Source organism: Miniopterus natalensis, chromosome 4, assembly GCF_054644295.1.
Source record: "Miniopterus natalensis isolate mMinNat1 chromosome 4, mMinNat1.hap1, whole genome shotgun sequence".
In the NCBI taxonomy this organism is placed as follows: Eukaryota; Metazoa; Chordata; class Mammalia; order Chiroptera; family Miniopteridae; genus Miniopterus; species Miniopterus natalensis.
The window spans coordinates 8,468,168-8,480,629 of NC_142084.1; the positions used below are offsets into that span (position 1 = coordinate 8,468,168).

Consider the following 12,462-nt stretch of genomic DNA (forward strand, 5'->3'; position numbering starts at 1 on the left):
CCCATGTAGGAAATTGAGGTGCAAGTGCCCAGTACCTTTTGTTGAACCAGTGTGTCCGATCTCGGGTGTGCTTCAAACCTTGTACTGTACTCTATGTTTCTGTAGATTATCTCAGCAAGTGGGTAGGCCCCTCTCTGCCCCACCTTCCTGCCCAGAGAAAGCCCTTTCTACCTCATTCATCTCTTTGTATCCCCCAAGACAGAGCTCCCCACGTCCCCCCAGGAAACCACTTCTTGAACTCCCCACTCTAGCTAGGTTTTGTGAGTCCTGCCATGGCCTTCCCTGTGCCATCATAGATATTGTGGCCTCCTGAACGCATCTCCCCAGGAAAGGAACAGTTAGTGATGTGGTTTTATCCCAGCTGTCTTTTATAAACAGCTACCGACCTGTAGTCCTTATTGAAGGCTCTGAGTGTGAGAAGGTCCATCCATTATAAAGCTTTCAGGTCTTGCCAGTAGTATAAGGGTGAAAATAAAATTTCCAGAAGGGAAATCCCAACAGGAATCATGAAAAAAAGTTTATTCCAAACACTAGTAAAGCTTGCATATGCTAGTTTAACTGCAATTTAGAAAGGTATCTTAGAACATTTCAATAAAACAAGTGAGAAATTACAGACTCCTGACTTGGATGTATGTGAAGAGCACCTTCTTTTGTAATCAGCAATTTTATTAAAGATTGGAGGGGGAAATATGGTTAAAATGGAGTATAAAACAAGTGTTAAAGTTGAGTAATAACATGAATAGAAATGATTCTGACATCAACAGGAAAATGGTAACAAAATACTTTGAGATCATACCAAAAGCAGGACCTCATTAAAAGGAAAGAGTAAATTTTAAATAGAAACAATGAACAGGTTTTTAGGTAGCTTGATAATTCAATTAATGAAGAGGAATTAATCAAGGTAGACCTGTCCTCTACCTTGTTTGTTGGGGAAATAGTGACATTAGCAAAGGGTATAAGTGATGAGAAGAAAAACTTGAAATGCCCTAAAATGCTTCAGTTCAGGGATGAAAAAAAACTAGATCAAGTTTTCCCAAATTGCATACTTCTAAAAATTTGCATGTCCTTTCCAGTCATAACTTTCAAGGCTGCAAAGAATTTCCTTAAACTTTGCATAATAAAAATGATCCTGTGGCAGAGGAAAGACTGTTATCTTCCTGTTGTAGATACAAAAAATAACATTACAAAGTCATTGTCCTATGAAAAGTCATCAGAATATACCCAAAATGTCCGGGGTGGGGGTGGGAATGTAGCTCAAGTGATGTCTGGCAGTTAATAAAGCATATTGTAGCCCTATCCAGTTTGGCTCAGTGGATAGAGCGTTGACCCTTGGACTGAAGGGTGGGTACTGGGATTGATTCCACAAGGGCACATACCTCAGTTGCAGGCTCAACTCCTGGCTCTGGTTGCCGCTAGAATGGGAGGCAACCAGTCGATGTGTCTCTCACATGGATGTTTCTGTCCTTGTCTCCCCCCACCCTTACATTCTCTCTGAAAAGCAGTGGAAAAAATACCCTCAGGTGAGAATTAAAAAATAATAATAAAAACATATTTTATAATTTTTCTGGATTTTGTCATATTATTTTTGTTTTTAATTTGTAACTGTTTTTCATTCTAAAGAAATACTTATTTTTGAACCTGATTTTGTAGTTTTGTTCAAGAGGGCCTCCAGATTGTTTAAGCTTTGGACTTCATAAAACCTGCATGTGGTTGCTGCCTCCTGCCAACCTACACTCCTCAGCCCAGGGCCTCAAAGCCATGTGGTTTTATTTGACAGGGCATCGTGGGTCTTTATACAATAAATAATATGAATATGGTGAGGAAGCTGCTTGTGCCCCTGTCTGCAGGTGTTTCTGCATCAGGAGGATAAGCAGCAGCTTCCAGGAAGAAGTAGGAGGGGATTTTTTGGTAGGGATCAGACACAAGGAAAAAGAGGTCGTCTAATGGAAGAGGCAGTGTGCTGTAGGGTGTTTCTTTCTCTGGGCCCCATCCTGGCTGTCAGACTAAGTTCTCGGCTCCACCCTCCCTCACTCTCCACCTCTCTCCTTGCTCCCAGGTCTTCTTGTGGGCACCCTGGATGTGGTATTGGACTCCAGCGCCCGCGTGGCCCCTTATCGAATCCTGCATCAGACCCAGGACTCACAGGTCTACTGGACAGTGGCATGTGGTAGGTGATCTGGATCACAAGGTGCTTGGCAGAGCCTTTCCTGAGAGGGGCTGGGAGGGGACACAGCCCAGGCCAGTGTCCTGCTTAGGAAGGCAGCTCTGCTGGTCATGGGCCTGGCAGTGCTCGGAGTCATTTGTGGCAGTTTTGGGAATGCGCACATGCAGAGCAGCAAAAAATCTGAGTCACCCAAAAGAGGCTCCCAGCTGAGGTAGAATAAGGCGTCCTTCTACCTTCTTGTGTCAGCTCTCAAACTGCAAATAAGTGTCCTTTTCGTGGCCTAAATACCATGTTTTTCCCATTTTTTTCTTGGTAATTTGCGTTTAAAATGGTCCCAAGCATCGTGATGAAGTGCTGTGTGCTGTTCCCAAGGGCGAGAAGCTGTCGGATGCCCTATGGAGCCAGTATGCATGTTAGAGGAGCTTCCTTCAGGCCTGAGTTGCAGTGTGCTGGCCAGGAGTTCGATGTTAGGGAATTAACAACATATATTATATAAAGGTACCTTTAAACAAAAAGACACATAAAGTTATGTATTGATCAGTTGATGAAAATGTAACCAGAGGCTCCAAAGAACTTAGCCCTGTAGATCCCTGCAGCAGTCTGGGTGAAGTCAGTGTTCTAGGAGACTTCGACATAACTACTGTAAATAACAAGAATCTGCTGCAATTGTCACCGTAGAACAGTGGTTTTCAACCAGAGTGCCACAAGAATTTTTAATACATGCAATACCTGATATTTAGTCATGGGCACTGGCCTCTTTTGCCTTAGATTGTCAAATAAAATGAATTGACAACAGCCAACACAACAATAGCCATCCAGTGTGAATAAATCTTAAAAATTATACCTATTTGTTTTGTCAGATCCGCAAGAAATATAACATTTTTTGGTGTGCTATAGAACTTTAGTAGTTAATGTGTGCCATGAGATGAAAAAGGTTGAAAATCACTGCCCTAGAAGGACACACACCTTCCTAAGAGTCTGGGAAAAAGTCCCCTTCTAGCGTCACCTGGCTGAGGTGACTTGGATAAAATGCAGTGATAGCTAGCACTCAGAGCTGCCTGCACACCAGGCACTTGTGTGAACCTCTCAACAACTCCAGAAGGCGGAACTTCGTATTTTGAAGATGAGGAAACCGGCTCAGAGGGGTTGAGTAACTTGCCAAGATCACACAGACTGCAGTTCAAACCAAGAGCATCTGCTCATGTCCCTGTGCTGAAAACCTATGTGTGTGCTAGAAGCCACGGTGTTGCTGACTCCCAGGATAATGGTTTTCCTTGGAGGCCTGAGAAAAATATTAAGAGTGTTCACAGCTGAGCCCCAGCCTCAGTAGAGGAGGAGTCAAGGCTGAAGACACAGGGCGGGCAGCAGCCGGCACAATCCCCCTTACCAGGTGGGCCCTGCTCTGGGTGCCAGGCTAAATGGTGTCTTCTTCCTCCCAGGTACCTGAACAGAGGAGGTATCCTTCCCCTTTGTGTGAATGAATGAAGCAAGGCTTAAAAAGCTGAGTTTTCCCAAGGCCAAGCTAGGTGGCCAGTAGGAGCCCTGCTCTCCTGGTCCCAGAGCCTGAGTGGTGCACTGGGGGCCAGTTTACCCAAAGGAGAGAGGACAATCCTATGGAATGGGGACTGTCCCTGAGCGGGCCAGGGGAGATTAGTGTGTGCCTGGGTTTTGAAGAGACACTTCACTCTCAGTGGGCCCTCAAGATTTTCATCTCTGTCTCAGTGGTGGTCTTCCTCAGGAGTAGATGGGGAAGGGGCAGTGGCAGTAAGAGCAACCTCTCCATGGAGAGAGAGGAGTGTGGCCAAGCTGTGTGGGAACCCCTTTGGTGGCAGTGGGGCCTAGTTCTGGGGAACTCAGGTGATACATGCTAACCTGTTCCCGCTTCTACCAGCCCCCTGGCCTCTGCCTGAGCCTCCTCCCCTATGCCCGTTGCCCCATGCCCACCCCCTGCCCTTCCGCTCTCCCAAACCACACCTTGTCCTGCTGGCACCTGCAGTGAATCCCAACTGCTCAGCCTGCCACTGAAGGACTTCCGGGGTCATCTTCCCGCATTTCTGCCCTCCTTCCTTCAGACTGAACTGAACGCTCACAGGGCCCAAAGTCCCCAACCCCACCAGTCCTGGGCAGTGTGGGTACAGCACCCCCCATGTCCACCTAACCTCCTCCCACTCTGATGTCACCCCCAGTGGAAAACCTTCCCACAATCCCCAGGCCCGTGTACCCACCCTTCCTTCTTGCTCCTTGGGACTTGCCATGTCTCTGTTCTCACCTTCGTGCTACATGCTTGCTGGCTCTCCTGCTCCCCCGGAGGGTAAGGGGAGGCTCTGCAGCTGAGCACCCGGGTTAGGATTATGGTCTAGTCATTTGCCAGCTGTATGACCTTGGGCAACTTACTTAACTCCTCTGTGCATCAGCTTTATCCTATAAATGAAAATAATGGTCCCTGTCTCGAAGGTGCTCTAAGAATTAAATAAGATAATTCACAAAAACTTCTGAAAACAGAAGTAGCCTGATTAATTTAATTAGCTTGTATATTCCTTTTACTCCCAGTACCAAGCATAGGGGTGGCAGAGTTTATGTTTACTTGTACTAGTGAAGATTGAGTTGCTTTTAACTAATAATTCTTTTAAGTGCACATATGTAAATATTTATAACTGAAGTTGAGACAGATCTGCACAGACAGTGTACACAAGATTTCCATTTTAGGCTTCCAGTAATGTGTGTAAAAGGAAATGATACAGTAGAGTTGCGTAATGTGCAGATTTAACTACCAAATTCAAATGTGGGTCTTGGCAAAAAGAGGGAGAAAGCAGACCTTGGCCTCCATGCACCAGGGAAAGGGGGACAAAATAGAAATTCGAAGAAAAGTGGTGAAGGGCAGGGTAATTTATGGATGATCCGGGGTGATTCTGCTCACCTGTTGTGACTCACTGTGAGTTGTCTAAGCCAGGGCTTAATTGTTTTCACCCGGACATCCTCACACAGGCCAATGGAGAGGGTCCTTCCTTGGATTGCTTGTTAGGGGCTGAATTGCTGGAGTAAATGTAAAGAAACAAGCAGATCAACCCCGACCAAGACAGCTGGGCTGTAACGTGACAGAGCATTGAGCAGGTGCCTAGGTGGGAGGTGGTGGGGATCCACTTGGGCAGGGCGGGGCGGGGCAGGTTTTCAGCTGGCGGAAGAGTGTTTCCAGGTAGGGAAGGATGGAGTGACTGGGCTCAGGCACCCAGCAACATGTCTGTGGTCCACAGCCATGCTAAGCTCATGGTTTTGCCAGGGCTCCTCCATGCCTCGAGATCAACTGAGCCGTCCTGGCACTCCTGGTCCATATACTGCCTGACCCCAGGACAGTGAGAGGATGGGGGGCCTTTACTCCTCTTCTTACTCGTATTCACTCAGGAAACGTCTTTGAGTGCAAGCTCCATGCCTGACGCACGCTGGGGGCAGGGGAAGCCAGGCCACGTTGACACATTCCCTCATCCTTTTGCTGATCCTGGGGCCCCATTTTCAAGTTCCCTGATAGGAACAGAGAGCAGCTGGCCCACCCTTTGGGAATGACACTAATCTGCCCTCTCTCGGTTTTTCCATTTGCACTGGGCCTGCAGTGCCTTCCAGGCCCCTCCCTGAAGAGGACGGGCACCACCCCTGGTGAGGCAGACACCTCAGGCAGCCAGAAGCTAACAGGCTCAGGCGGGTTCTTAGAGGAGGCGAGAACAGGACTGGGGTATGAGCTGGGAAAGGAAGGAGGAGCACTGCAGGCAAAGGCCTAGGGGGTGCCCCTGACCTCAGAGAGGCAATGAGAACTGCAGGCCCTGCCCAGCAGGAGACTGGCCGGCTGGGGCAAGGAGTCCTGCAGTAAGCTCCAGCTGTGGACTCCTGAATTCTCAAGGGGGCTGCAGTCATTTGTACCAAGACTGTGTCTGGTTAGTCACCTATATATCAAAGGCCACATTAAGTTCTTTTATCTCGAAGAACAGTTTCATAACTGAGCAGATTTGTAGATGTATAGACCACTTCTGGGAGGACACATGGGAAACTAGTCATTTCCCCTACTTGGCAATAGGGGAAAGTGGAAGTTTTGTTTTCCATGTGACTGCTATTCTGCCTGAATTTTTTTTTAGTTTTCATTTTCACCAGGACTACTTAGGACCTTTATTGTATACATATATGTAAGCCTAAGGAGGAACAGAGTAAACGGCCTGAAGAGTGTAGTCACTTGGATGTAGCACTTCAGGTCATCTCTCTTCTCTGAGTTCACGTTTAAGGCCTGGTGGTTATGTGATTTCTCTCTTCTTTATTCACCAAACCTCCCCTAGGTTCTTCCCGCAAAGAGATAACAGAACACTGGGACTGGCTGGAAAGCAACTTACTCCAGACGCTGTCCATCTTTGACAATGAGGAAGATATCACCACTTTTGTCAAGGGCAAGATACACGTAAGGTTCACTTTCCCTTCTCTGTGCTGGCAGTGTTCACGTATGCCAGCTTACTCCACTTGAAACAACAGTGTCGGTCCTATCCCCAGTTTACAGAGCTGGAGATGGCGTGTCCACGGCCATTCTCTTGGTGTTGAATGGGGCAGTTGAGCTTATTGCGCATGCAGGCCATCTTCTCCTGGCCAGCCACTGGAATCTGACTAAGCTGGCAGTTTCCATTCCCTGCAGAGGTCCCAAGAGCAAGTTTATGGATCCAAGCTGCCTGCCAGCAACTCAGCTGGCAGAGGAAGAAGCTGGAAGTGATAGGATAGTTGGAGGCATGTTTCTGTTTTAAAACTAACATGACTTAGAAATGCACAGACCCTTGACCCAGCAATTCCATTCCTTGGAGTTGACCCTGCAGTGTATTCATCCATATGTGCAGAATGGGGTGTGTGGCAGCTGTACCCGCAACACTGTCAGTGAAAAGACTGGAGCAGCACCCCCAGACCCATGGTTGGGGAAGCAAGAGCAATGAAACTTGAGAGCAGAGCATTTACTGGGCACTTTCTAAGTGAGTCCTGTGCTGAGCACTTATATTCAGGGCACTGGGAAAGTCACAGGTGGTATATATAGTAGAATATTTTACAGCTCTCAAAGTAATTGTGAAAGTTACAGCTACATGTAAAGTCAGATATCATGGTGATAATGTTTATGTAAAAAGTCATTGCTCTGTGCCATAATAGTTTAGGGAGCTGAGGGAACTGCCCAGTCACATGGCAGCATTGGTCTGACCACGCACTGCCAGAGCAGCTGCCTGGGCCGAAGGCTGCTGTGCCTTAGACCGGCATCCTAGGGTGCCACCACGTGATTTCTTGGGCCTCTCTGCTCCAGCCTTTGCCTCTCTTGGCCGTGGGAACCCTGGGCCTTCCAGGGACCAGTCCCCTGCTCTCTTCCAGGGTATCATTGCTGAAGAGAATAAAAACCTGCAGCCCCAGGGAGATGAGGACCCTGGGAAGTTCAAGGAAGCTGAGCTGAAGATGCGGAAGCAGTTCGCAATGCCCGAGGGTGAGAAGCTGGTCAACTACTACTCCTGTAGCTACTGGAAGGGTCGTGTGCCCAGGCAGGGCTGGCTCTACCTTACTGTCAATCACCTGTGCTTCTACTCCTTCCTGCTAGGAAAGGAAGGTGAGTGTGGGCGCCCTGGCACCCCCCCAGCTGCCCTCAGCTCCTTGGCCCTCCCCGCTGACCTCACCTCCAGAAAGTTCACCTTTCCAGACTCTCGAAGCCCCTGAGGGGTCTCCTCCCTCTTGACCCCCAGCTCTCTGTTTCTACACACCCAACTGAGAGTCTCTCCAAAACCAAGTGCCATCTCAGCAGCATACAACAGGAACACCCAAATTTGAGCCAGGCACATACCTGGCTCTTGGGGGCTCTTATCATGTCTGTCCCCACTGATACGGTTTTTCATATGGAGACTTTCTGCATGGGGCCTCTTTTAAGTCAGATATTCGAGGGCACACGTCTTTGAGTGACTCTAGGTTACTCTGTGCCTTGGAGCTGTAGGTCCCTCCCTAAGGAAAACCCTGGCCTCAGGACACAAGGCAGACTCCCCAGGGGTAGCCAGTACCCTTGCTGCCACCATACCCTCAGAAGGAGCCTCCAGGGCTTCAGCTGTTCCAGTATTACCTTTCTTGAGCCCAAGGCCTCCCACCACGCGCGCACACACACACACACCACATCCTCCCCGCCCGTTCTCCCAGCATTGCACCTTCTTGTCAGGCAGGGTTGGGTCCTCTATGCTGCTCATACCATGTTGTGACTTGTTCCCCCATCAGTGCATTCCCACTAGACGGGGCTTCTTGGGGCCAGAATTCCAGCTAGCTCACCTGTGCACATTCATTCATATCACACTGGCCATTCGGGGGGTAAACGTTCACCCAGCTCCTTCTCAGGGCCAGTGCTGGCTTGGCCTGGGATGCAGGGAGACCCCAGGGGCCCTATCTCTCCACAAAGAGTTGGTGTCCCAGCACAGCCATGCTCAGGCACAGGGGCATGCCCGGGGCACAGTTCCCCGCAGTGGGTTCCCTGTGCAGGTGGGAGGCAGGGGACCCTCCCTGCCCAACCCTCCGGCCCATTTGATCCGGTCGCTATTTGTCTGTCCCCACTGGTATCCAGTGAGCCTGGTGGTACAGTGGGTGGATGTCACGCGACTAGAGAAGAATGCCACCCTGCTCTTCCCCGAGAGCATTCGTGTGGACACCCGAGACCAGGAGCTCTTCTTCTCCATGTTCCTCAACATTGGTGAGACCTTCAAGCTCATGGAACAGCTGGCCAACCTGGCCATGCGGCAGCTGCTGGACAGCGAGGGCTTCCTGGAGGACAAGGCGCTGCCTAGGCCTGCCCGGCCACATAGGAACATCTCTGCTCTGAAGCGGTGCGTTGCCCAGTGGGAGGACATCGGGAAGGGGGCCACGTAAAGGTGTAGTCGCAGGGAGGGCCCCGAGAGATTCGCAGAGGGGTTTGTCCTAAGAGGCACGTTCATTGTCATGTGCCTATGATGTAAGGTCTCACACTCCTTAGTCTCAGACAGGAAGCTGAGGCACAGAGAGGTTGAGTAACTTGCCCAACGTCCCTCAGCAAGTGAGCAGCAGAGCCAGGGTGTGAGTCTGCAGCTGACTGCCAGCCTGTCCTCCCCCCCCAACTCAGGGTGCTCCTAGAGGCCGCGTTGAATGGCTCCTGTGATCAGGTCCCATGGTGCACTGCCTCCATCCCACTGTGATGGACAGCTCTTCTCACCCCTTGGCCAGCGGCCCCTCACATCCTCTGCATTCCCATAGCTTTGGGACCCAGGCCCAGGGCTGAAGTGCAGCTGAGGAGGTTTGAGGTGTCTGCCAGCCTGTCTGGGAATTGGTAGACAAAGGGGCAAATGCTGATGGTCAGCTCCTCAGGAGCACTTCTGTTTGCACTCCTCAGCTGTAGCTTCATAGGAAAGCCACAAGGCTGACTGGGGGCCCCTGAGTCCCACGCCAGTTCACACCATGTGCTCACATACCATGGCCTAGCCCAGAATCTGGGTGTACCTTCAGAATACTGTCAAAAGACGTCATTCTCTTCATGCAAGTGACTGTGTCTTTTGGAACCTTCTGGAAAGAAAACAAGCAGGGCCTGGACATGACCATCTCTGGCACTGTCCATGAGGGTGTGCCTGTCAGGCCCTGCTCAGGCTGCTGGCATTCCCCAGGATAAAGCCACTGTAGGGGTGAGAAACAGGGTACCAGGCCCCACCTTACACAGCCATGAGCCAGGCGAGCGTGCGTTTTATATCAAGCAATAGCATCGTGCCTGTCAGGAGGTCCTTGTCTGGGTTTCTAGGTGGGGCTGAGTCTTCCTAGTGAGAAGCAGCAGGGTGGGTACAGGGATCCTCTGGGCAAGCAATGAGAGCCATACCCTCTCAGCCTCCAGGTGACCTCCCATAGCCAGCAAGTCTAAGGACAGGTGGTTTGCTGACTGTTCCTCTGTGGTCATATGAATGTCTCACATGTCACTTGGCCACTTAAGGTGCATGTTTTATTGAACTCTAAGATCCCTGGGCAAGACTTGCTCACAGGGGGACCCCAGAGAGCCCAAATCCAATGTGAAAACCAAACTCTTGACCCTTTCCTCCCACCCCCACCATGGTTTCCCCAGAGACCTAGATGCACGAGCCAAGAACGAGTACTACCGGGCCATGTTCCGGCTGCCCAGGGACGAACAGCTGGACGGCCACACAAGCTGCACCCTGTGGACTCCATTCAACAAGCTGCACATCCCCGGCCAGATGTTTATCTCCAGCAACTACATCTGCTTTGCCAGCAAGGAGGAGGACGTCTGCCACCTCATCATACCCCTGCGGGAGGTGAGCATCCAGCCCCCTCCAGCTCTGCCTTGACTCTCCTGGTTGGCCCCTCAGCATTCAGAGATGGGCACATGGTGAGTCGGCACCTCCCTGAGCATCTGCCCTGTGCAGGCCTCTGGAGAGTGGGTGCATAGGAATTGTCCTCAGGGGTCACCTGGCCTCACAGGCAGACGGGGTGGGGCTTTGGCCAGGAGAGCTCACTCTAGTACATAAGGAAACTTCAGGAAGGATCCAAGCCTCTCTGGTGGGAGTCCCTCAGTCCTGCCTTCCTGGCCGGCAGTTGGACTTTGGCAAAGCCCTGCTTTGGCTGGGCTTGGAGGATGCTGACCCTGCACCAGCCTCCCCCCCCCCCCCCCCATGTCATTCTCAGAGGCTCCCTCACTGTTCCTCTTGGCAACTACCTTTGCTGTGGCTCAGGCTTTAGCAGTGTCGTGGAAAGTCAGCTCTCACTTGTAAAAGGTGGAGGCCTTTTTTCCTGTTACTGCATTGGGAAATGTGGACAGTGAGAGAGAGGGATCCATACAGACTGAAGGCACTAAGGCCCTGGTCCCAAGGTCAGGGCAGGTCACAAGGCCTCCTTTTCCTCTTGGCCCAGCAGGGCAAACTGGCTAAGGCACAGTGAGGTTTTTAAGTTATAACCTAAATCACAGTATTTTTATTTTATTAAAAACCTAGAGGAGTGAGACCTTCCTGGCATTTGTACAAAGCCCTCGAGTTACAGGTGTAGCTGTGAATAGGTGTGGATTAGCATGCTGCCTGGGTTTCCCAAGGAAAGTCAAACAAAGGACTAAAAGAGCCACAGCTCCACGCTGCAGGGCCCATAGGTGACCCTTGATCCCAGGCTCTTTGGTACCAGGCTCATGGGTTTGTCCTGGGTGCTATACTGACATGGCCCTGAGGCCTGGGGGCCAGCATGGGGGTTTCCTTAGGCCCCAGCTCCATTCCTCCTGACATTTCTGATAGCAGAGAGTTGGGGAGCAGGACCATCTTGTGCTCTTAGAATGGGCTCTGCAGCTGGTGAGATGTAGGCCCTGGCCCAGCACTAACCAATCCTAAACATCCCAGCCAGGGAGGCTTCACAGGGGTCCTCACTGAGAGCCAGCTGCACTCTTGAATTTGCACACCCAAACATGCTCTTATCCTGCCCCAGGCAGTGTCGCCCCTTCCTTCAGTCTGCTCAGGTGAGAAGCAAGAGCGACTCTTGATTATGACCTGGCCTCATTCCTGCGTCTTGACCATAGCATATCCCTTCATCTCCACAGCCACCACCTAGGACACCAGTATCTGCTTGGGCCACCTCCGGAGTGTCCTACACATACTTAACCCCTTTAGGACCCATCCTTGCACAGCAGCCAATGCATGTCAGTCAGAGCATGATGGCACCCTGTGACCCTGTTTGGAATCTTCCAGCGTCTTCTGCTGGACCTGTGAGCTGTCTGTCCCTTCTCAGATATCAGTTCACGTGTGTACACATGCACATACACATGCACACACATATGAACACTACTCACATGCATATGCACACGTTACACACTCATACACACATACATGTGTGCACTCGTGTGCACGTGTGTGTGCCACACATACACTCGAATGCATGTGTATACACACAAACCATGCATATGAGCCCGCACGCACATGCATATGCACATAACACCAGTGCATATACATACACCATCCCACATACATGCACACGCACACGATTCTCACACATGCACACCTCATAAGCATGCACACACTCCCATGCATATGTATATGCATGTATACACACACCATACACATGTATACACATTCATACATACATTCACATGTATGCACACACACACACACCGCCCCTGCCCTCCCCTGCTTACCGGGCCCCAGCTTGTCCGGCTTCTCCTTGTCCATCTGGCCAGTCCGGCACCTCCTCAGTGTTGTTACTGGGTCTCTGCCCCAGCTCCTCACCTGGCTGCACCAGGTCTCAGTTCAGCTGTTACCGCCCCAGAA

The 12,462-nt window shown here is 50.6% G+C and overlaps 1 protein-coding gene across 2 annotated transcripts in view; it reads left to right on the plus strand.

The window, feature by feature from the left end:
* TBC1D9B (TBC1 domain family member 9B) overlaps positions 1 to 12,462 on the plus strand; it is a 40,445-nt gene that overhangs the window by 1,377 nt on the left and 26,606 nt on the right. For both annotated transcript variants that reach the window (XM_087816253.1, XM_087816254.1), the window contains exons 2-6: positions 2,057 to 2,167; positions 6,481 to 6,599; positions 7,538 to 7,766; positions 8,757 to 9,015; positions 10,269 to 10,476. In XM_087816253.1, coding sequence (XP_087672379.1) covers positions 2,057 to 2,167; positions 6,481 to 6,599; positions 7,538 to 7,766; positions 8,757 to 9,015; positions 10,269 to 10,476 — 926 coding nt within the window. The remainder of the gene's footprint in view (positions 1 to 2,056; positions 2,168 to 6,480; positions 6,600 to 7,537; positions 7,767 to 8,756; positions 9,016 to 10,268; positions 10,477 to 12,462) is intronic.